This window comes from Sturnira hondurensis, unplaced genomic scaffold (assembly GCF_014824575.4).
Source record: "Sturnira hondurensis isolate 20B ecotype Veracruz unplaced genomic scaffold, ASM1482457v3 Scaffold0001872, whole genome shotgun sequence".
Taxonomy (NCBI): domain Eukaryota; kingdom Metazoa; phylum Chordata; class Mammalia; order Chiroptera; family Phyllostomidae; genus Sturnira; species Sturnira hondurensis.
Window position 1 is genome coordinate 38,744,779 of NW_028074503.1, and position 24,833 is coordinate 38,769,611.

At 44.7% G+C, this 24,833-nt stretch overlaps 1 protein-coding gene across 1 annotated transcript; it reads left to right on the forward strand.

Annotated features, from left to right (window-relative positions):
- On the forward strand, positions 1-24,237 carry CUNH18orf63 (chromosome unknown C18orf63 homolog). Its single transcript, XM_037031428.1, is given in 14 exon segments — positions 1-134; positions 2,305-2,383; positions 3,983-4,039; positions 10,291-10,402; positions 10,957-10,998; positions 12,414-12,490; positions 13,682-13,791; positions 14,612-14,708; positions 14,816-14,901; positions 16,058-16,241; positions 20,460-21,491; positions 21,675-21,729; positions 21,732-21,764; positions 24,170-24,237. Coding segments are annotated over 14 exon segments (2,166 nt in total).
- The last annotated feature ends 596 nt before the right edge of the window (positions 24,238-24,833 follow it).

Consider the following 24,833-nt stretch of genomic DNA (forward strand, 5'->3'; position numbering starts at 1 on the left):
ATGGGTGACTCCAAGCAGCAGTCGCTGTTCTTCGTCACAGTCCCAGATTTGCAGAGACTCTGTGCTGTCAGAGTGGCACTGCGCCACTCGGGGGCAGGTGCTGAGGTCAGGAGTGCGCAGCTGAAGATGTGCAGGTGAGAAACACGTTCCACTACCACACTCCCCAAAGTTTCTGAGACCTGTAAGAGCTGTTTTAAAACAAAATACTCATTCACTCATTCTGTGTATATAATTACAAAACAAATTCGGTTTTGTTCTGTGCGGGTCCAGAGGATTATATTTAGGGAAGGACTTAAAATACTTGAGATATTATAAAGTATATATTATTATACTTGAGGTAAAATACTTAAAATACTGTCTCATTGTTGAGTTGTTATATTTATGACTTCGTGTGTGAACTTTTAAAAAAAATTATTTATTTTAAGAGGGGAAGGAGAAAGGGAGGGAAACATTAATGTGTGGTTGCCTCTCACATGCCCCCTACTGGGGCCGCCTGCAACCCAGGCATGTGTCCTGAGTGGGAATCGAACTGGTGATCCTTTGGTTCGCAGGCCTGGACTCAATCCACTGAGCCACACCAGCCAAATTGTGTGAACTTTTTAATTTAAAATTTTTATAGACACTGATGAATTAAATCAGGCTCCCTGAAACTTAGAAGTAGTTATAAATACTGAGTACCTTCTGTTTATGAGGCACTTTAAGAGATACTGTAAATGTTTTAGACTAATACAATTTATTAACATTCAGGTCAGTATAAGAGTATTTCTGAAGAGTGTTTTTCCAAGAACACTATGGAAATGCCCATTCCAAGAGAGCCTGTGAAAAGCAGCTGAGTTGAGGACCTGCCATGTGTTGGTCCCTTACCTGGTTTGAGGCGGTCAGAGGGAGACTTGAGAACAGGTGGTGGGATTCTACCTTAGCTGGATGTCTTGGAGATGAACAAGCACTTCTGAGACTGCTGGGAGTCAGAAATGAGAAAGACACTTGGATGTCCTCCATTTTCTCTTATTCACAAAGATGTTTTTCTCCCTATTGTACATATTTCCACCCAGGGGCACCCAGGAACCTGTACCCTTCCTGCTAACGTGCAGTGTGATAGCGGTTTCCTGTGACACCTTTGGGAGACACATAGATAGAAAACCAAATATGAGGTTTTCTGCTACTCGCTCTCAAATCAAAGGAGACCATGGCCACAGAGCGGGGTGTGGTCACTCGTGCTCCCGGTCACTGAGTCGCTGAGACAAAGGCCGGGCCCGCAGAACCAAGCACCGGCCGCACCAGGTTCTGATGAAAGAGGAGTTCGCTGGGAGAGTTGTCACTCTCCCTTTTTGGAGTCACCCCCCCAAATTCTCAGGGTTCTTAAAATGTGTTTCCTTTACCATGAGTAATTTGGAAAATTTGGAAAATTTTTATATTTCCAACTCTGTTTCTTTTTGTGTTTTTCCCACCTTCTCCTTCATCTTTGAAGCAAAATTATTGATGATAATTTCAATTGTGGTCATTTTTGTTCTATGTTCATTTGGCCGCTGAATGCTAAACTAAAACCATTAATGTCACTCTGGCTTGGAAAAAATTCATTTTTGCAGGAAAAGAATCTAGTCAATAGTTCTAACATTGAAGTAGTTGATAACTTTACTGATAGTTGAATCATTGGACTGCCCCCCACCCCTGTTCCCCCAACCATGTAAAAAACAAAGGAGAATGGAAGAAACTGGAGTTAGAAGAGATGGATTCTTCAGTATCAAGACTTCTTCAGATCTACAGCCAGGGTGGAAATAGGTGTTTAAAAGAGGAATTCTCATTCACAGATGAAAGAGGTTAGGTCATTCAGATGCAGGGACAAGGTTACATATTAATATCAGTGTCTAAATTTTATAATTCTATTCAAATCTTGGCTGAGTGCCTACAGTGTTCAAGGTACTATGCTAAGCATGGGGAGAGGTACAGAAATCTGTAGCACAGTCTTTGCCTAGAAGAGACTTAAATTTTTGATTAGATGATTGATCTCATTAGATGATCAGTAAAAATGATTTTTTTATTGATTGATTTTAGAGAGGGGGTGGAAGGGAAAGAGAGAGAGAGAAACATTGATTTGTTGTTCCACTTCCTTGTGTGTTCATTGGTTGATTCGTGTATGTGCCCTGACTGAGGAGCAAACCCACAACCTGGGCGTATCAGGACGATGCTGCAAGCAGCTGAGCTACCCGGCCAGGGCCGGAACTAAGTGATTTTTAAATGTTCTGATAAAGTAAAGACAGACAGTGGGCAAGTCCACTTTAAAATTAATACCTTTCATCTCCACAGGCAATTGCTGTTTTTACACCAAGATATTCTTGCGTCACCTGTGCCTGGAGTATTTAGCCAAATTTGGGTGGTGATGGCGGTTAGTATTTTAACATTTTATAAGGTATTACTATGAATTACTTTGGGCAATACTGGTACACAGTAATCCAGGTACTACTTACAGCTAAATTAGAGATGGTTTGTGAAGATGAGTTGCACTATTTTGTAGTTCGATTGAACCATTAGCAAACTTTAACTTCGATATACCTGATGTTTAAAATTCATTTTTGTGTTCTAATATTTAGTTTCCTGTGTCACAAATGTTAAGATAAAGAGTAGGAATGAGGATGTTAGAGCAAAATTTTTGAAGATAATCTTCTTGTCATATTTTATTCTTTAGAATTACACTTAATAAAAAGGAAGAAAGTTCTCATGCCAACCAATCTAATTGCTTTTAAAGAATTTAAATCAACATATTTTTTAATTTGGAAATTTAATTTTTACAGTTAGTAAAAATTATATTTCCTAGTACTATATATAACTGGGAATGATAATGAACTACCAAAAATCTTTGTAAAAATGATACTATCCCGAGATTTTTGTTAAAAATCTTTCTGAAAATCCTCTTACTCTCAGATTGTAATTCCCCAGAATCCAGTGAAATCAACATTTATTAACAGTGCAGATAAGCCACACAGAATATTCGGGTCTTTTTCTTCTGGGTTATGTGGCTATATGTCCAACTTTTTCTTTTCATCCTTAATATAGTTGTTAAGAAGAACAAATTATTGGTGAACAAGTAGATACTATACTAATATCTCTTAATTGTGTTTTTTTCTACCTGAAAAATTTATGAAACAAAGAGGAGATTATTTTAGAGTTCTAATAAATTCAAATATTCTAATCTTAGAATAGCCATCTGAAAAATATGTTTTGCTTTTTTATAAGTATTTACATGCTCTAAAATATTACAAAAATATTTAAATATTGTGCATGCTATTTTGAAACTTGCCTTTCACTTTCTAATGCACATCTGGAGTTTCTAGTGTTGTGCTCTTGCAAACAGTGCTTCAGAAAGCATCATAGAAATGGTATCATTTGCATTTTTCTGGTAGTTTCTGTGGATTGAATTCTTAGAACTGAGACTGCAGCTCATTTTAACTATAATCTGGATACTGTGAAGTTGCTCTCCGAAAAGCTGAGCTAGATTACATTTTAACAAACCGTGTTTGGAAAATTCTGTATTTCCACATGCCCACAGACACTGGGTATCTGCAGACTTTCCACACCTGCCGGTCTTCCAGGTCCCCAACACTGCCTGCTGGTTTGTATGGCTTTCGTGGGGGAGCTGGGTGCCTTGGCCGTGTGAGCTTCCGCTTGATCCCCACTTATGTCCCTTTCCTTGTGAATGTCTGAGAACATACTCTAGGTAAAGAAACATATTCGTGTTTATTATATGAAGCTTACTGGCCTCTTTTGTCATATGGTTTTGGGGCTCCTGCCACCCCCAGAAAGGCTTCCCTCCCTGGAGGGGAGCGCACCCTCCTGTGTTTCAGGGGAGGTTGGCATCTGGGGTGCAGGGGCTGTCAGGGAGACGTCCAGTTCTGTGCTCTGCTGCCGAGCCTTTTAAGTCTTTTAGGTATTGCTTTTTTAATAACATATTTCTTAAGTCACTTTTATATGTGGATTTTTGTTATAGATACCATTTTATAAGGCTGGAAAACTTAATGCCTATCTTGAAAAGTATGGAGCTAAGGTAAGTGTTTAAAAAGATGTAATTCCAGATGTTGTTCATATTAATTTTGTATTCACCTTTTTTGTCAGCCAACAAAAATTGGGGTATCTTTCTCATAAGTGCATGCGAACGAGCAGAATGGTGGTTTTCATTTAGTAGAGACAAAAGGGAAGACACTTAATTTTTGCTGGGTAACAACTTGTGGGGATTTTACCTGGCATAATCTTACTTATGGTATGTAGCTGCCCGGAAGTGAATAATCTGTACAGATGAAGAAAAGCCCTGAGAGATAAAAAATACGGTTTGTAACAATATAGCTAATAAGTAGAGGCACAAAACAGTTTAAATCACATTCATGGTAATGATCTCTAGATCTTAGCAAGGGAAATAGGAATACGTGGGTCGAGCGCCTTGTGCATCCCAGTTACTCAGGCCAAGGAGACGTGGCTGGTGCTCACGTCACGTCTCCGCACGTCTCTCTGAGGCACTGCGCCCCCCGTTACACCAGCAGACCAACCTGCTGAGGTCCAGGGAATGAGGCTGCCGGCCCTCTCCAGGATGAAGCGTGCGCTTTAGGGTCTGGGATGGGGTCTCCCCGGCCCCAGAGGTGTCTCTAAACCACTGGGCAGCAGGTCCAGCCACTGGTCATGGTCTGCAGGAGGGTTGTGTTCTCCAGGAACCGTGGGGAAGGGCGTTAGTGTCATCCTTGTGCTCAGAGGAGTCCAAACTGTGAAAACCAAATTCACGGGGTATTGTTTACCTAGAACTGGAAACCAGGTCTTTCAGGGATCTCTACAAAACTCTGTCCTTTGTTATGACAAGTGTCTCCATTTAGTGGAGATCCCTTTGCTGTCTAACGGGCTGCTTGTGGAGAATTTAATCTTATTAATGTATTGACTTCAAGGTCAAAATTGTGCCTTTTTGACAAGTGTGTCACAAAACTAATCGATACAATATGATTTTAGAGATGAATTCTAAAGGTTAAAAGTTATTTTTAGCATAAGAATAGATCACATGTGAGTACTGAGTAAAAGAATATTTATACCAAGTATATATATCTTAAGATTATAAGAAAAAATAAAAAACTAAGAAATATAGCTTCTGCAGTCATTATACACTAATAAAAACACACTTTATGAAGTATTTTTCCAGTGTTTTACTTCGCACCTTCGGCCTTATCCCTGGAAGTTGTCCAGATTCCTTTTGTTTATGCTCTCTTCCTTCTCCCACTTACCCCAGTGCCCCCCTGGGACTAAGTAAACTTGCTTTGTCCCCTTCTCCGGGCTTACAGATCCCAAATGCCTTGAAACTCATAAGCTTTCTCCCAGCCTGACTTTCTTACCCTCTTGGGCCTTCATGATTCTGCTCAATTTTTGTCTTTATGGATACTTTTGGATAATAGTCATTGTAGCCAGTGGGTATTTATTGAACATCTATTATATGCTGAGCATTCTACTTGCTTCTGGAGTTGAAGCCGTGAACCAGATAAATTCCCTGCCCACAGGAAAAAGTCTTGTCCTTTTTAAAAAGCTTCTGGAGTTTGTATAGAATTTTTACTATTCCTTCTATAAATGTTTGGTATAATTCACCAATCAAATCATCTGGGCCTGGAGTTACTCATAAAGGAAGGATTTTAAGTACAGTTCGGTTTCTTGAATAGATAATAGAGATACTCAAGTTGTCTGTTTCAAGGACTGTGTCTTTCGTCTCGGCCGTCAGACCAGTGACATGAACTTACTTGTAGTCTTGCCTGATTTCCCTCGGCTGCAGAGCCTGGAGTGGTGTCTCCTCTCTCGTTCCACTCACTGGTGGCGTGCGCCTCTTTTCCTGCCTTACCAGTCTTGCTGGAGGCTTCACAGTCCTATTGATCTCAAAAGACAGCTTTGGTCTCATTGATTTTTCTCTTTTTTATTTCATTGATTTTCATTTTTGCCTCTATTATTTCCTTTCTTATGCTTATTTTGGGTTTATTTCTATTGTATTTCTTTATGGGGAGATGCAAACACAAATAAAATGTGATCCCATGCAGTGGTAATGAGAGTGCCTTTGGGAATAACCAGGAATGGTCATCAGATGTACTGGGAAGCTAAGCTGGATCTAGACAAGAGAGCACGTCGCAGAAAGGGCCTGGAGCTGGCCAGGCCCCTGGCCGGACAGGTTGCCCCCGGCCCTCGCACATGAAGCCTCGCCTAAGGCCATGATGCCCTTTGATTTATGCTCGCTGTGTTCCATTACCACGCCCTCCTTACCTCCTTGTCCAAGCCCTCCCCACAGTAGGAGGCTGACCCTCCTCCGTGGGGTGAGCTCCAGTAAGGCCAGGGCACGTCTGCTTCTGTTCACTCAGCACAGAGCCAGGCACTCAGCAGGCACCCAATGAATGTGCTGAAGGGGTAGACGAGTAAACGCATCTCCTGGGAAACCTCGTTAGCAAAAATAAATGATGCTCATTTTTTCGACCTTTTTAAGGTGGAAGTTGAGGTCACTGATTTGAGAACTTTTTCTTTTCCAATGTAAACACACTTAAGTGCTATAAATTTTCTCATAACTATGTTTTGCTTTCATTTTCTTCAGTTCAATATACTTTCTAACTCCCCTTTGATTTTTTTGAGCTATACACTAGTTAGAAATGTATTATGGAGTTTCCACCATTTGGGGATATTTTAGGGATTTTTTAAAATCTTCACCTAAGGGACTTCCACCAAGATGGAGGCATAGGTGGAAATACTGTGCCTTCTCCCACAGCCAGGTTTGAATACAACAAAGGTTTGGAGAACAAAGACTCAGCCAAAGAACAGAAAATTGAATTATACGGAAGTCTGACAACAACGAACCATTCAACCGGGACAGTAAGAGGGGCGGAGCCAGCAGTGGAGCAGAGTCGGGCAGAAAAGATCACCAGACCTAGGCGCACAAGTAGCCTGGACCGCGTCAGGGTGTGGGGCAGACTGACCGCAGTCGCACATTCGCGCACAGTGAGACGGACCACGCAGGCCCCAGGGGGCGAACCCAGTGGAGGGCTAACAGCGGTGGCGCACTCGCGTGCAGTGGGACGAAACACATGGGCCCAGGTGACGGTGGCAGCTGTGGCACTGGCCCCCTGTGGGGGCCGAGGCAGGAGGCAGCAGACAGGACGCCATTGTTCTTTGTTGACCCTGCCCCCACATACAGTGTCACAACCCAGCGACTTAGTTGCCCTGCTCTGGTGAACACCTAGGGCTCCAATCCTGCTACGTAACAGGCACGAACAGCCCAAAAGATGGCGCAAGAAGAACTCAAAGCCCCAGAGCCCATAACTCTACGCGATCGAGAGATTGCCAGCCTCTCAGAAGCACAGTTCAAGACACTGTTTATCAGGATGCTCACAGAACTGGTTGATTATAGTCACAAATTAAAGGGACATGAAGGCTAAACTAATTGAAATGAAGGGAGATGCACAGGAAACAAATAGTGATGGAAAGGAAACTGGGACTCAAATCAATGGAATGGACCAGAAGGAAGAATGAAACATCCCACCAGAAAGGAATGAAGAAATGAGAATTCAAAAAAATGAGGAGAGGCTTAGGAACCTCCAGGACATCTTTAAACGTTCCAACATCCGGATTATAGGGGTACCAGAAGGGGGAAAGAAACAGCCACGAGTGGAAAACTTACTTGAACAAATAATAAAGGCGAACTTCCCCAGTCTGGCAAAGGAAATAGACTTCCAGGAAATCCAGGAAGCTCAGAGAGTGCCAAAGAAGTTGGACCCAAGAAGGAACACACCAAGGCACATCATCATTACATTAGCCAAGATGAAAATGAAGGAGAGAATCCTAGAAGCAGCAAGAGATAAGGGGATAGTCACCTACAAAGGAATACCCATCAGACTGTCAGCGGATTTCTCAAAAGAGACCTTCCAGGCAAGAAGGGGCTGGAAAGAAGTATTCCAAGTCATGAAATCCAAAGACCTACAGCCAAGATTGCTTTATCCAGCAAAGCTTTCATTTAGAATGGAAGGACAGATAAAGTGCTTCTCAGATAAGGTCAAGTTCAAGGAGTTCATCATCACCAAGCTCTTATTATATGAAATGCTAAAGGGACTTATATAAAAAAAAGAAGATGAAAAATATTAACAGTGAAAGGACAGCAAACTCACAGTTATTAACAATCACACCTAAAACAAAAGCAAACCAAGAGGCCAGCTAGATCAGGAGTGGAACCATAGAAATGAAGAACATATGGAGTGTTAGCAACAGGGGAGAGGGAGGAGGAGAAGGGGGGAGAAGGTACAGAAAATAAGTAGCATAGACGGTAGGTAGAAAATAGATAGGGGGGAGGGCAAGAATAGTGGGGGAAATATAGAATCTAAAGAACTTGAGACACGTGTTATAAACTAGGGGGGAGAATGGTGGGGGAGGAGGTGTGCAGGTGGAGGGGAATGAAGGGGGGATAGAACAACTGTAATGGTATAATCAATAAAATATATTTTAAAAAAATCTTCACCTAAGGATATGTTAGAGAGAGAGGAAGGGACAGAGAAAAACGTCAGTCAGTTGCCTCCCATGCGTGCTGGCCAGGGTTCGACCACAGCCTTTTGGCGTATGGGACAATACTGGAACCAACTGAGCCACCCGGCTGGGGCCAGAGATCTTTCTGATACTGTCCTCTGATTTAACTGTGGCAAGAGGACGTGTTTTGTATGACTTGAACGTTTTAGGATTTACTGAGGCTTGTTTTATGGCCCAGAATATGGTCTGCATTAGGAAATGATTTTTGTCCCCTTGAGATGAAGGTATATTGTGCTCTTGTGTCACATAGTCTACAGTGCAGTTGGGTCACATAAGTTGATGTTGTTGAGGTACTGGATTCTCACCTTCTGTCTCCCTGTTTTATCAGTTATTGAGAAAGTGTGGTACAGGATTTGCCCGCAGCTGTGGCAGATGGGATCCATGAGACCACTTTTGCCCTGGCAGAGGGCATCCAGGGTACCAGGCAAGATATTTATGAATGGTAGACCTGCCCTCGCCTTCCTCTTGGCGCACCTGTGAGCCCATACCTCCTGCTGAACCTGTGTTGAATTTGGCTTCCTAAGGGACATCCTGACAGTTGGCGGGATTCGTTCAGCTGCCTGGGTCCTGGACCCCGGGGGCACATGTGAAGTCAACATTGCAGCTTGGCCCCCTCCCCTGCTGCTTGGAGTCCTGTTGACAGGAGCCCTAATTCTCTTTGAGAGAGATGAACAGATTTGGTCCTGTCCCCACCAACGGATTACTTACTTGCATCCTGGGAAATTGACCAGAAGCCCAAATGGCATGAAAATGAGGGGGATGATGTTGGGAGACAGTTCTCCTGGGCACAGCCACTTTTCTGCACGTCCCACCAGCAGAGGCACACGCAGCCTTTTCCTCTGGACTGTGTTTGCACAGACATGCAGAGAACACGGCCTTGGTTCTCTCCCCAGCCCGGAGGAGCTTCCTCACTAGGGTGCTAATCCGTACTCGAGAGGGGCTCTGTGGTCTCCGAGTCTGCTCTCTGCGCCGCTGTCTCACCTCCAATTCTTTGTCCCCCTGGCTTTACCGTCCTTATTGCCCTGGAATGTCAGCTCTGTTCCCCTCAACCCAGGGAGTCCCCCAGCTATTCCAGGACCCCCACAGCCCCACACCGCACCTGGAAACCCTCTTTGGTCAGTGTGCTGGTTTCTGTCTCTTAGGGGCCACTCTTCTTTGTGGCTTGATGTCCAGTGTCCTGTGAACCGTTGTTTCATATGATCTGCCCAGTTTTTAGTTTTGTCTCAGGTGGAGGGTAAGTCTGCATCCTGTTAGTCTTGTTGGTCAGAAGTCCTGCTTTTAAAAAACTCTCTACAAGGAGAGATGCGTTTTGCTGGTACTCGGGGAAGCATCTCGTTGTTTTCAGGTGCGGAACTGGAGAGCGTGGGCAGTAATGAGAACTGCTGCAGTGCGGTTCTGGTCTGTGTCTTCTGTGTACAGCAGACTGCAGAGTGAGTTGCGGGGCCTAGCTCAGGCGCTCTGAAGGTTCGGGCTCTGAGTCAGGCGGACAAGCAGGCAGAGACGGGCTGTCACGGCATGACAGTCGTCATGGCTTCAGAGTGAAAACAGTTCAATGCTTCTTAACCTTAGGACCAGGTAGGGTTGTGGTGACCATGGCAGTGACACAGCTGACATCAGAGCAGCCCAGCCTGTGGAGGGTGGTCCTGGTGCAGACAGTTTCCATGAGTCTGTAGGGACACACTGATTGCTGTGATTTGCTCATATTTTGTCCTTTAACCTTTTCAGGCAGAGGCACCTCAAAGAGTAATTCCTGTAATTCTTCAAAACTGCCTTTCGTACTCACTCACGGCCAGACTTGCTCCAGCCTGGAATAAGACCGGCCATCTCCTGGTGCAAGGTGACTTTTTCCCTGTCAGCCATTGTGACTTGCTGAGACAGGTCACTTCTGTTATGTGAGTCCACTCGGGAAGTAGTCGCTAAAGCATAGCCCCACCACGCGTTCTCAGGCAGGCCCACAGCAACACAGACATCGTCTTCTTGCTTGGGGATTGTATCCAGAGGCCCGCTCTTATTTCTTTAAAGAAAATACGTTTATTATGTAATAATTGATGCTTAGAAGAAAAAGATATGAGAGATAAAAATTACTGTAAACAAATTACTAATATTGCTGGAACCAAAATGGTATTGAGTTTTACGTTGAGGTCTGACCATTTCCTAAGCATTTTATACTACAAAATAAATATTTGAGGCTATAATAAGATATTTTTATCCTTTTAATTGAAGAGATAATTTTTGAATGATTATATTTTTTATGTGAGCTGACATTTCTTTGTATAAAACTGCATTTTAAAGCATTTTCCTTAACTTTGATAATTTCACATAAAAAGGTTGCATTTATCAAGCATGATTTGTGGGTTATAATAATATGATATATCCTATCAATTTTTTAAGGAAGAGAGTTTCTTTCTCAGATGGGAAAGCAAAATGCTGTTGGTAAGTAAAAATGCTTAAGTTAATAGATGAAACGTTAATCTAATCAGCAGTTGTTAAACAGTGCTACAGATTGTTGAGTTGTTACGATCGTGGTGATTAGGTCATATCAGAATTCAAACAGGTGTTATAATCACATTTCACCTGGGAAAATCACCTCTGATTCAAAGTGCATAGCCTACCTCATTGAGAAAAATTCACTTCTCACAATTTGAATAAAAGTTATAATTTGTTTATTTCTTTAAAAAATTATGACTATGAAGTAGTTTAATTCTTATAGCCACTTATAATGGGTAGTTGCCAGCAAAAGCTTTATTTCTTATGAGAACATGATTCTTCTCTTAAAAAACTGAGAAGACACAGATGATCTAAAATGACAGTGCGTGATACGGTCTAATCGAGTTCAGCGGTGCGGCTGCACTGTGCAGGCAGACAGGCTCCTGAACAGTCGTCCCCAGAGAGCAGACATGACTAGTCGGTCCCGGCAGCCTTTCCCGCCCTTGGGCACAGCCCTAACCCCTGGGGGGACATCCGTAGTCCGCAGCTCTTCCGTTTCGGCTGCCCTCCTTGTACTAGTTCCTGCTGGAGTCGGACAGCGGCCCTGCCTGTACTCTGCCTGTGGGCCAGTGGGCTCAGTGCTACGCTTAGTGCCATCCTCACCTACCAGCAGGAGACGACAGTTGTCATCCTCGACTACCAGCAGGAGACGACAGTTCAGAGATAAGAGTAAAGTAAAGATAACAGTTTAGGGGAGCAAAGGCCTCCACCACAATTCTGTGTTAGAATTGTGTCTTTCAGTTTACTGACTCTAATATTCTACAGTGAGACTGACAGATGGGAAGTGCAGTGCTCATGGGGTTTTCACAAACTAAAGTTACTCTAGGACCACTTCTCAGGTCAAGAGACAGAACATTACCTTCCCAAGGTAACCATATTTGCCTTCAGTGAGTGCTTTTAATTATGAGAAAGCGGGCAGAAGCCTTGAGGCTGTATCAGATGCTAGGAGCCTTCCAGGGCACCTGAGGGCATGGTTAGGGAAGGCCACTGGGGTCAGAGTCTGGCGGCACCTCCTGATTTCGGAAGACACTCTCCATTTTTCACACAGAATAGGTGTCAGGCTTGTACAAGGAACTCGTGCAGTTTTCCTCTCAACGGTGGACCTCATTTCCCTTACTGCAAGCCTGCCCGTGACACCCCACCACAAGCACCCAGCACACCCTCCCGAACACCCCCACGCAGCCAGGCTGTTTCAGCCTCGGTCTTTCAGAGGCTGCCTTTCACCACCTGTAGAGAACTGTCCATTCTTACTGCGTCTCCAACTTGAATAGATTCTGTTAATTCTTTTGTTAATTTTGTTAACTAATGAAGTAGTTAATTTGATTGGATGGAAAATTTACAATTAAATATTTTATTTTCAGTATTAGACATCAATGTAACAGAGACTCAAGTTTGTCTGAGTATAGAAGCTTATACAATCAGACTGCCGCCACCTGAGGTACCACATATTTTTATCTCTACAGTTACTTTATTATATGTGCTAGATTTCTTAGTATATTTCTTGTTATTACTGACATGTAGCAGGTTTTAATGTTTAATAAGAGTGATAAGATTTTTTAATTTTCAAAACCCATATTAAATTCTTAATATATTGATGCAGTTCTTAGTCTGTTTACCCAAAGAAATTACTGTCAGCTCAGCACAGATCCAGCCATGTAATTCTCCTGCTCCACGACCCTTTTAGTGGCCTTCAGGACTCCCCGCTGCCCCTAACACACAACAGTTACACATAACACTTCTTGCCTTCTTAGGAGAAGGACATGTCTTTTATTTTTATTCTCATAGCACCCAAGTGCATGGCCTAACTGGTGTTGTCTGGGTAAAGCATTCTCAAGTTTTTTGCATTTATTGTATTTATTGTAACAGACACACAGTCACACTCTTTACTACTGAAAAAGATGGACAAGATTACTGGGAGGAGGTGGCCTGTCTGCACCCTAGAATGAGGCTGGCTGACCCACCTGTGAGTGGTGGTGCAGAAGCCACGGGCTCCCTGGGGAGATCAGACCCTGCTCCCAGCTTGACTGAGGGTGCGTAGCGTACTCACTGCCCACGGGCCAGCTCCCACGGGGAAGAGGACGGGGCTGTCCCAGCTTTGCCCACCAGATAAATTGCCTCACCTGCTCTGTTTGAAGCAACAGGTGTCGTGTATCGACATCAGGACAGTAGAGCTCCTGTCAGCATGGGAGCAAACCCCGGAAATGAGGGGGTGCTCCGCTTTCTTCTCGCCCAGCGCTGCACATTCAGCACGTGCTCGTTCAGCTCATTTCAGTTCATTCCCTCCGTCGTCCTCCGGCGTCAGCCCCTCTCAATCTCACCTCACTTACCTGTTCGACGGGGTATTCGCCGGGTCCCGACTGCAGGAGCGGTCGGTTTGTGCATGTCTGTGAGGCAGTGCAGGACAGGAGGTTTGCGTGGGCGACGGGAGGGAGAGCAGGAAACACGTGCGGGTGTGTAGAGGAGAGACAGAGTGAGTCGGAACACGGACCACGTTACAGGAGGTGGTTGGTCCAGCGTAACCACCGCCTTCAAAATCACAGCTGGCTGTGTGCGTGAGGCTTTAATGTTTCTTTTTGTTTGCCAAATTCTTTTGAGGACTCATGCATTAAAATCTTATTTCTATTAAAAGCTACAAGAATTTGGTATTTCTCAAAGTGTCATAAAGGACTTTGATACTCACAAGAGTGCTGTCATTGAGGGACATTCGATTTTAAGCAACGAGTGCTACGTTCTGCCAAGGTGAGATTTCGGTCTGCATTACCCAGACGAGGCACATGGTATACCATTTTTCTCTAATTTTGCTTCAACACTGACATGTGCAAAAGCAGAAACCATTTTGTGAATTTCTGAAACTGAATGATAACTTTAAAGAGAGATCACAAGTATATTGTCGTACTTACAGAAGCCATCAGTTCCCTGTATCAGGTGACTAAAATAATTGTACGTTAAATATATAATATACATTTATAATACATTTTATTAGATCTATTTTAAAGTAAAATTTATAGATATCTCATGAGATGAAAACTATTACAATAATCTCAATATAACCCTGAGAACTTTTACATATAATTAATGACTCAGTATTATTTGAAATGAGTTAAGTTTGTACTATATTCAGAAAAAATAGCTTATTATTAATATGGATAGGAATAGTGGGATGAAATTTTAACCTGCTTTATGAAAAATAACATTAGCAAGCATACACCTAATAATTTTATCATTCAGGAAAGGGTAGATGGGAAATACAGATTTAACTCGTGTTTATTCAACTCTTAAACTTTTCTCTAAAGTCTAACAATTACCAGGCATATCTATTTGTGGCAACATTAGTCATTATTTTGTGTTTATAACTGGCATATTGTTTGCATCAATTCAGTTTAGTTTTTCCTAACAATTCTAGCTAAAATTTAAATCCAGCGTGTGTTTGGGACGAGGGACCAGTGGCTATCACTTACGTGCTGGCAGTCGCTAAGTCTTCCTGAACACGTCTGAAGCGCGTAGCTACCCCACACCTACGCCGTGGCTCATGCAGCGCCGCCACTCTTGCCTCTCACAGCATGAAACTGGGACAGATACTCAGCATCCTGCGTGCCGCGCCTCCCGACTGCCCTTTCCAGTCATACGCAGACTTCCAGACGCACTGGGATGACCTGGTAAGGGACAGAAACCCACACTACGGGCTACCTGGTTTGGCTTCTTATAGTGTAATCTAAGTTTGGCTTTCTCTTCAGAGAGTTTCAGCTTTGCTCTTCATTTTCAGTACGGCTATAAACTCCCAGAAGATCCCGGAGGTGTTCACGTGTACTGCAGCGTCCACTTCAGGATGCTGGGAGGGAGGGCCTTTACATATCCTTTACACGCAGGTGGGGCCTGCTGCTCTCCGCCACCTTCCGCCCCGGTGCTGACACACTGCCACCCTCTCTGTGTCCAGATGCAGCTGCTCTCCTCTCTGCTCCTATTTATCTGCCTGAGTTTTGTTTCTCAGTGTCTTCCCATTTTTACTTGAGCATGAGCTTCGTAAAACCACTTCTTCCCTGAAACACGACCGCAGCAATTCAGACAGCGAGGGAACTGTGCGGTTGATAGGGAAGCGCTCACTGGATTCCTAGTGGACAGGGAGAACACAGTCGTGGATTCTCCTTAGCCAAGGGCTCCCTCCGGTGGTACTTTGGTATTTCTGAAAGGGAAGAGTTAGTTTGACAAAGAATTTTATTTTTGGAAAATTGTTTTACGGGCAAATGTAGAGGGCTTGCCCTGTACTTGATGTTCTCCATAGAGTTAAGAAAACATCTTAAGAGTATTTTAAAAGTCTGCACGTGACAGAGCCCAAGGGAAGAGCTCAGGCGAAGCTCTGCATCCCGACCCCGCGGTCCCTGTCCCTTCGCGTCGTCACCACTGGCTTTCAAAGGGGGGGACAGGGGCCACAGTGTTCTCTCTCTCCCTGTTTCCTAACCCACGTGTTAACATAAAAGGAAAGTGGACAGATACAGGTTTCAATCATTCCCTTTCGTTAGATGACAAGTCATTATTCCAAATCTTCAGAAGAGTCTTCATCAGAAAAGTAACTGCTGTTTTCCAAGAACTGCTTCTGGGCCCTCGGTGAAATCTTCCCGTGCTGTTCCTCTGTCCTGATCCTTCCCTGCCTCCTGGAGATGTGGCCCGCGTACTGTTGACCGTAAACTCTTTTACAGTCGTATGGGCCATAGTGTCTTCCTTATAAATCAGTTTGGACTGTCGTCGTTGGCCAGTCTGTATAGAGAGCCATCTCCTAAGGAGACACTGAGTTGTCTCAGTTGTGAGTATTAAAACAGAAGTAATTAATATTATTCCTGTGAGGAAACGTGTTTTTTTTAGCTTTGGATTGTGAACTTGGAATGAGTTAGCTTGGAATTAATAAGCACTATGTGAAATAGTTAGGATTTAGGCTGCACACTTTCCAGCAGTCGCTGTTTCACTTTTTCTCAGTCCGTGAAGATGTTCACTGATCTTTAACGCCGCTCACTTACCCCCTCCGCTGCATCAGGAGTCGGCCGCTGCAGTTCTTCCCGAGGGCAGACTTGGAAGGTGTGTTGAAAAGCTTTCTTTCAGATCTGAAGTCCGAACTTCCCCATATCTGTGGGTTTCCCATTAAGATGACAACGAAATCGTGCTACCACACACCAGAACTAACTAAACCACGCGTACAGGTAAGAGACCCATGTCCTGTCCAGTTCCCTGAGACATTTCTGACTCAGGCCGCAGTTCAGTGCTTCCCTGTTGGCTGCTAGTGGACTTAACCATTTGTCACTGCCATTGGTTGTTATCACTGCAGGTGCTTAGTGAGCGCTCATCAGCGTAGTTCGCCAATCTGCTTAGTGGGAGCCCCTGGCCTGGGGCCTGTGTCCACCTCCTTGTCCCAAGCACCTGGGACAGCAGAGTTCACTAAGGTCATTAAGTGAAGGGGTGACCTTACAGGATAGTTGGGAAACATTTGCCTCATACAGACCCAACTTGACTTTGAACTTCTGCTACTTCGTTTGAGTCTGCGTGATTGAAAAAGGCTTTGAGTGATTTCACTTATAGAGATTAAATTATTTCAATACCATTTTCATTGTAAGATGACATGCTAAGTGAAATCTTATTTATGAAAAGGAAGTAGAAATTAAGTGATACTGGTAAAGAAAATATGGCGTATCCTCACATTCACTAGAATAAGATATTTTTGTTCAAAGAAAACAAAATTAAGAGGAAAGTTTTTAAAGAACAAATCTAAGGAAGTGAATTTTAAATTTTCAACAGTGATCTTTCTGCAGAATGACACATAGTTAACATATTTTCATCAAAGGAAAGACAAAAGTTTGAACAACTGGAGCAGTTTGAAGTATCACATGGAGTAAATATTTTTGTGTCTGCTCGGTCTCCTCTCTCGGATGTGTCCATGTCCCCTGTTGCTTGTAGCTCCCGCTGCTCCAGGGATTTGGCCTTCATGTGCATGGACACGCTGGGGCTGCAGCACGTGTCCTGAAGGGCGCTTCTTCAGCTTTTGCTGACACGCTGATTGTTCCATCTCTTTATAATCCCCCACTGAAATTCACCAGAGCCAGTGTGATGGGCCCCATTCGTCCCCTCAGGCCAGGCTGCTCACCTGCCACTAACCAGCCACTAGTCAACGTGTGGAGCTTGTGTCCCTGGCAGGGGCAGCTCTTCAAACCCATGGTCTAAATTAAAACCATGGCAGCCTGGATGGTGGGTCTGTGGGCAAGGCTGTGTCCTCAGAGAGGAGTGTGGATGGACAGATACCGTTCACATCTGTGTGACCATGAGTCTGAAATTCCTGCCCAGATGTAACTGCTTAGAAAGTTCAGTTGTTGGACAGGTCCGAACTTGAGGAATTTAGAGGGTAGGCTGCTACTTCCTACATTTTTATTGAAGATGCACAAATAAAACCCCTTTTTATTACAAAATCATAAGCACGTAATTCCGTAACACGACAACATCCCACTCAAGCACACCAGGTGGCATTTTAGGCACAATATTCAAACTGCTGTCCATCTCGTGGGAGACACTCACGTGCCCCACCAACCACAGCCAGGGGAGCCTCACTGCTGCCGGCCTCTGTGGCTATTGAATACTGGACATTTCTAGCCCGTGTCTGTTTTAGAAATGGGAACCCAAATGATAAGCTTAGGAAAATTTGGGTCTTAACTGTGAAACAACAAATTGGAAAGTCTGGTCTCTGTGCTGCTCCTGAGAATAAGAGTGTTCCCTGCTCAATTCATTTAGTGCCTTCTGTATGCCAGCTGCCTAATTTATGCATATTATCTCATTTAATTGTCAAAATAAACTCTTGGAACAAAGGATTTTTTTCTCAGTTTTGCAGAGGAGGAAACCGAATCTGAGGGCCTCCGGGCAGTCGTGTCAAAGCCGTACAGTTAAATATATTGCAGAATGACGACTGAAACCCAAAGCCAGCCTCTTAATCCTGAAGTTGGAGAAAGTGTAGACGTGTGGTTAGGATCCCAGGCTGTGGAGACAGGCTGCCTGGGTTCGAACTCCTTTACCGTGTGTGCAGTCCGGGCAGCTTGCTTGATCTCCCTGGCCCTGGCTTCCTTGGCTGCAAAGGGGGGCGTGGTGGTGGTGATAGAACAGCACTGGGCACAAATCAGGCTCTCTGGGGGGGGGAGGTGTCTGAAATGGAGGCTAGCGCACATGGTACTTATGGGGCTGCCCTTGGAGTCCGCGCCTGCCAGGTGGGCGGGCGGGGCAGGAAGCCTGCCTGCCCGAAGGGAGGAGTCAGAGGCAAAGCAGGTGCCAGGTAGCCCTGCCAGCCCGCTCTTACCTCATCTGCAGACTTGTGCGTGCGTGTCTGTCTCACAGGGCCTTTAAAGACTTAACAGCAACTCCTTAATATCTGATACCATGTTATTCCCCAGTTCCCCATGATCTCTGAGGTTAATTTGTAGGCATTTTGTGTAAGTTAGAATCCAAGCAAGGGCCACATAATTTCATTTGGTGGTTATTTCTGTTAAGTCTCTTTCATTCTGTAACATTCCAACTCACTGCTCTTTATTTTAAGCCAGTTACTTCCAGGGAAAACTAGATAATTTTCCCTGGAAAATGTCCTGTATCCCAGATTTGGCTGATTGCTTCCTTGTATCGTGTCATTTAAAGTTACTGCATCCTTCTAAACCCCATATTACCCACAAACCTGTGGATGGATCTAAGTGTCACTGAATTCTGGTTCAACTTTTATAAATGCTCAAGGTGTGCAATGCACAGCCGGATTTTAATAGATAAGACACATTTGATGGGTCGTTGTGGTCAATCCATTCACATCTAAATAGAGGTTAAAGCTTTTGGTTTCCCTCTGTAAGTTCATGTTAATGTACAAAGCTATATAAATTATGTGTAACATTTTAGAAAGTGAAAGTCAACTAAGCCACATCTGCCAGTGACCCCTGGGAGAGTAATGGTAACAGTGTGGCGAAGCACGCATTATTTGTGGGGTTATGACTTCTTGAAGCTTTGGTTTGGTGACCATTTAAGTATTTTAAGCTCTCAAATTTAAGTTCCTAAATTATTTATGATCTCATCTGGTGTTTCTGTGGGCCGTTTTTGTAGTCTTTCATAAATTTTGAATATAAACCTAGAGGTTCCCACTTTAGGCCATTGACTGTGTTTTAGAAATTGGAAGAACGAGTAAATAATGTATTGACAGGCTGGGGGGCAAAACAACTCCTGGGAATTATTTCCATCAGGTAGACACCTCTGAGTGACAGGCAGAGACAGAACAGGTGTGAATGCAAACATCATCCAGATGCATTTTCTAGCGAAGTTTTATGCCGGGACACGAGGAGCCTGTTCTGGGAGTCTGCCTAGAATGAGGCGGCTCGTTTTGCTTCTGTCGTTTGGTGTGCCGAGTGCTAGGCATGTTGTTGGACGTTACTGTTGTTTGTAACACCAGGAGTCCAAAAAAATGGCTGTTCTTTAGTTTTCTATGATTGATTCTAACTTAGTTCTTTAACTATTTTCATCAAATGAAAAGAAATCATTCTAGACACTTTAAATGACTCAGCCGCTTCCAACAAAACACAGGTTGGGAGGCAGCACTTCATGGGACATGAGACCCGCTCTCTCCTCTGTGTGCAGGGGGAGCCTCCGTTGGGGGGCGAGGAGGGCATGCAGGGCTGCATGGTCGAGGGCGTCCCCCTCGTCTCCCCGTTGTCCACGTCAGGGCAGTGAGTGCCTGGGCGCTGTTTCCACACACCGACGAGGCTGGTGGGTGGACCCCAGGCTTCTGCTGACTCTGCAGCTAGGAGGCCAAGGGCGTCCGCAGTCCAGCTTTTCAGCAGCAGCTTCGCACGTGTGGCTCTACGTCCTGCCTGCCTCCAAAACGTGGTGCGCGTGCCCTGGTTGGTCGGCCCCAAATCACATCCTGGCCCCTGGCTGCGAAGGGGACGATCTTCGATTTCCCAGCTCTAGCAGGAACACCAGAGGAAGCGTGGGTGGGTGTTGAACCCAGCCCCGTGTCCATCGTGCAGCCACGGCTGCCTGTGGCAGGAGTTGAGGGAGAAACAGTGAGTGACGAGGGAGCTGCGTGGGCCTGTTTGGAGGACGGCTGGTAGCTGATCATCGTTAAAATCGTTAAAGTTGTTACACAGAATTTAAAACATTTCTTCATCTTAAAATATGTCACAAAAGGCTGGTGTCTAAAGAGGGGTACAAACCATAAGAAATACACACATTTCCTCAAGAAGGCTCCTTTGGTTTTTTGTTTCTGCATTTTTTTGTTTTGTTTTGGATTTTTACCTGTTTTACATGGTATAGTGTTACTTTATGTCCATATTTTGATGATGCTTTATATCACTTTTTTCCATTAAGGACTTTATTACATTTTAAAAATCTCTTAATCTATATTCTTTCAGGAAAACAAAATCAAGCCACCCAATCTGACCTCAAAACAAAGGTTCCAGTGCTCTCTGACTCGGGCCCCTTCCACAGGACCTACCCTGGCTCAACACCTTCCACCCTGTTCAGTAGCCACGGACCACAAGGTGGAGCTTTGGGGCAGCCAGCAAAAGCCCTTGGGCTCCGCGACTCCACCTCTGCAGCCTGGCTCTGCTCAGAACAGAAAGGCCGCTGTGTCTGACCAGGCGCCGCAGGTACATTTGGAAGCAGCGCAGCCCACCAGAGGAAGCGTTCAAGTTCGAGACACAAATTTTAGCTCCCAAAGTAACGTGGCCCCGAAACTCATACCAGTCTTCAGAAATAGGTCCATACACATGAACAAAAAGGTCTTAGAACCTGGCAACCTGAAAAGAAAACAACACATTATGTACCTAGAACCAAAAGCGATGTTGGAATCTAAACTGTTTTTGCTTAAAACCAATGTGATCCAGAATAACAAACCCAATTTAGACCCAGCTATTACAAAAAGATTTAATCGTAACGTTCAGATGAATGGGAGGAATTTAAACCAGAAGACTTCTAGACTTCTGCGAGAAAACCAGACCGAGTCCTGTGAAGACGGGACAGAATATCCCAGAAAAGCGTCAGCCGTGGGTGTCGGTGGAAGTCAGCCGCTCTCTGACCACTCGGGATTTCAGATCTCAGATAAGCATTGCAGTGTGATAAGAAGTGCTGTTGACTGCCAGGTGAAAGAGAGAGAAATTTTAACAAGCAAATGCATAGCAGAAATTTTAGGGAAAGGACACGGGTCCCTAAAAGTGAAAAGACCACACATTTTTGAGTCCGACACGGACGTGGAAGATGCCCGACTGCTACAGCATCAGTCAGTAAATCAAGCTAAAGAAATCGATGGAAGCGCCCCCAGACAGATGGCGAGTAAAACGGCCCACGGGTCCAAACGAAAACTGGGTCAGGAGGCTTCGAAAACGGCAGAGCAGCCTCGTTCCAGTCATACCCGCAACGGCCAGTCCAGTGCTTCTACGGGCCAGGTAAGAAAACAGCTTTAATCCGGGGACACTGGCCATATGGTGGGTCGCGAGAACCCCTAAATAAAGATCTAAAGGGTTTTCCCCAGTCACCCAGAACCACACTGAGACAAAAGTTGTCCCCAACACAACCGCAAGTCGATATAGTTAACGTGTTAAAGATGTGATTCTTTAATCTGATTACAGATACATGACGTGGACAAATCAAAACCCAAGAAATCTCTCGGTGTCGCTCAGGCTTACCGCATGGATGCAGAAGCAGGAAGTACCCATCAGGTAATGTAGGTGACACCTTTTCATTTGTTTTCATTGTGTTACCTGAATTGGAATTGCCAGGTTTAGGTGTCTCCAACCTCTTGGTAAGAAGGAGCTACTTTTCGATGCCTTGGATCCTTGAAACCAGCCAGGAAATAGGTGTTAAGGACAGGGCAGCTCTTGAGTCCAGACTGTGCACAGCAGAGAGCTGAGGCCGGGAGAGGTCCCACTGCGGCCCCGTCCCGCCCACTCGGTGCGGGGGGCACAGCAGCCACTGCTGACTGCCCAGAGGTGTGAGCCCACCACCACCGAACACACCTGCGGGGACTCTTACCCAGGACGATTAACCCTCAGTGATGCTTCAGGGCAGTTAAGTTGACCCCAGAAGTATTGCAGTGGTGACTAAGGGCGAGCTCAAGATTTAGCTGATAACGCTGCGTCTCAGCACTGAAGTCGGAAAGCGCGCATCTGGAAATTACATGTCGTCCCGTCCTGCCATCTGTCTGCTCTAAGAACAAACATACCGCCAAAACAGCCACACACACTTTTTTTGCATGGAACTATTGGAATACTTTCAATTCAAAGTCTTTATGAGCAAACTAGAAAAAACATTTTCTTCTTTTTTTTCTTCCAAGTGCTATTTCTTTTTATAACAAATCAAATCTGCAGCCTGATTTGAGTTAACCAGAAGGCGCTGAAATCCCCTACCTATTTTGCCGTGCAGTTTGTGACACCTCACACTTGAATGCGCTCAGCAGGTGCTTACGGGAAAACGTATGTGCCTGCAGCCTTAAAACTTTCATTCTTAAAATAAGTGAATTCTATTCCAGATTTCATAATTTTTAGAAGCACATCATTTTCCCACTTTGAATTACTTAAGACCTAAGACAATCTTTAAAATACAAAATTATTCCTATCACCCAGAAGGAATAACATAATAAGAAAAATTATGGGATATCATTATAGCAACTAATTTCCCTCAAATATAAAATTAATATATGCCCCTGTCAAAAATTTGAGAAGTATGAAACAGTTTCTAGAAAAAAGTTTGGAAAGCCACCTGTAATTTCTCTTTGCAGAGACAACCCCTCAGAATGTCGGACAGACGCTCACGCACTCGGGTGAACAGGAGTCAGGCTCCTGACGCGGCGGTGGGCGGGGCCCGCTCGTTCCTCGACAGCCTCGTCCCTCGTGGCCGCACCTGCGGTCCACGTGAGCATAGCTAGCTGGGCCTGCTCAATGACACCCACGTTCCCCCAGCTCTTCACCATGGTGACAGTGTCGAGGGAGTGGTCTCGCACGGGTGTCTGCAAGTGCCCGTTCATATGGCTGGTTTTGTTAGTTGGAAATATCTTTGTTTTGCCCTTACTATTTCTATTGTTGACATTTATTTGCATTCATTTTTTATTATTGAGAATGTGTATGTGTACATGATGTGTTGGGGTGTCTGCCGTATCTTTATGGACTCACTCAATTTCACTTTGCTTTATTGAAAGCTCACAGAAATCCCTCAATAAATGTAAAACCTCTTTCACAGAAAAGCCAGAGCCCGCTGTCATGTAACCAGGCTTTGGCGTAGAGGTGTCTCTGTTTGGACCTGCTCATCAGCTTGTGCTCTGTGCTGGTTGGGGGTGAGGCGCGGGGCTGCCAAAAGGTGACCTGCCCGCTCTCCAGCCGGCAAACCCTCGGGGCTCCTGGCAGAGACACGCAAGCCCAGGCGCATTGAAGCAAACGCCGAAAAGAGCCTCCTGGTCCGTGTACGAGTAAGTTATCGAACATGTAAGGAGAGGAAGAACGGCTGCTCACCATCGGTGTTCTGCCTTTCAGACGTTTTGGGTGTTTAATTTACAAAACGGGATCATTTTTGTGGTAAAATGTTTTAAAAACTCTCACTGTTCCATTGAAGAAATCATTTAACTTTTAAAAATATCAGAGAGCCAAGTTTAAGTGGAACTTTGATTTTTTTATTGTGATTTGCTGTTTTGCTACCTCACTAAACCATTGCAATTAAATGCAAAAGTGAACATGTACCCTGCTTCATAACTGTAATAGTCAATTTTTTCTCTTGAAATTCTGCCTGGCTAATTTCCTATATGATGTTACTGCAAGCATTTCTGTTTTCTGGAATTCTCTCTGCTTTACCATTGTTTTCTCACTTTCATAGAGAAATACCTCTAGTTTAGAGCCCATCTGGAGTGCGCCTTCCTCGTCTGGAATCTGGCGCGAGAGGTCATGAGCAGACTGCGGGAGAGGGTGGCCTGTCACTCTGTCTCCGAGGCTGCGGAGAGAGCATTCGGTGCGGAAGGCGGCCGAGAAGCGTGTGCGTGGGGTCACACAGCCGCCCGCACCTGCCCCGGTCCCCTCTGCTCCCCGCGCCCTTCTGCCTTCCAGGTCCCCTCTGCTCCCCGCGCCCTTCTGCCTTCCAGCGGCCGCCCAGCGGCGCATCGTAGGGGGCGGGGGCTCCCATCGTTCGTGCCCCAAGCAAAAGAACTAGAAGAGGAACTTAAGTAGTGTGCAGTACCTTCCAGTTCTTTAAATAAATACCCTTGATAGCACCTCCTCCATTCCACGAGTGTCTGAAACTTAGAATTTACAGTGTAGTGTTTCGTTTAGATAAATGTTAACCTGTATGGCAAAGCCTGCTTATGTGAGGTTCAGTCGGTTTGGTGGTGTAGAAGTAGGTTGCTTTTTTGTCTTACAACATTCATCCGATGAAAGTTCACCCCCCAAAACGATGTATCTGTGCATGCGTGCCTGTGTTTATGATGGGCTGTAGATGGGCTGACTGTTCATTTACTGTCCGTGTTCAGGGAAGCAGCTGGGGACCAGATTTCTGTGTTAGGGTTCACTGGAGAAATCAAGGAAGACTGGCTCGTTTCAAGGTTATGATTTCGAAAGCCAGGGTAGTTCTGAATTCAATTAAGGAAACTAAATGGCGCTTCGATTAGGTATGGGTGATCTGTGGGTGTCGCGGACGCCCTCTGCCCTGCCCCCAGATCATTCGTCACATTTCCAGTTGTGTGTGAGTTTTCTAACCATTGTGATTTCAGAACCATACAGAAATGATTTCTGTGTTATCAAGAATCTTAG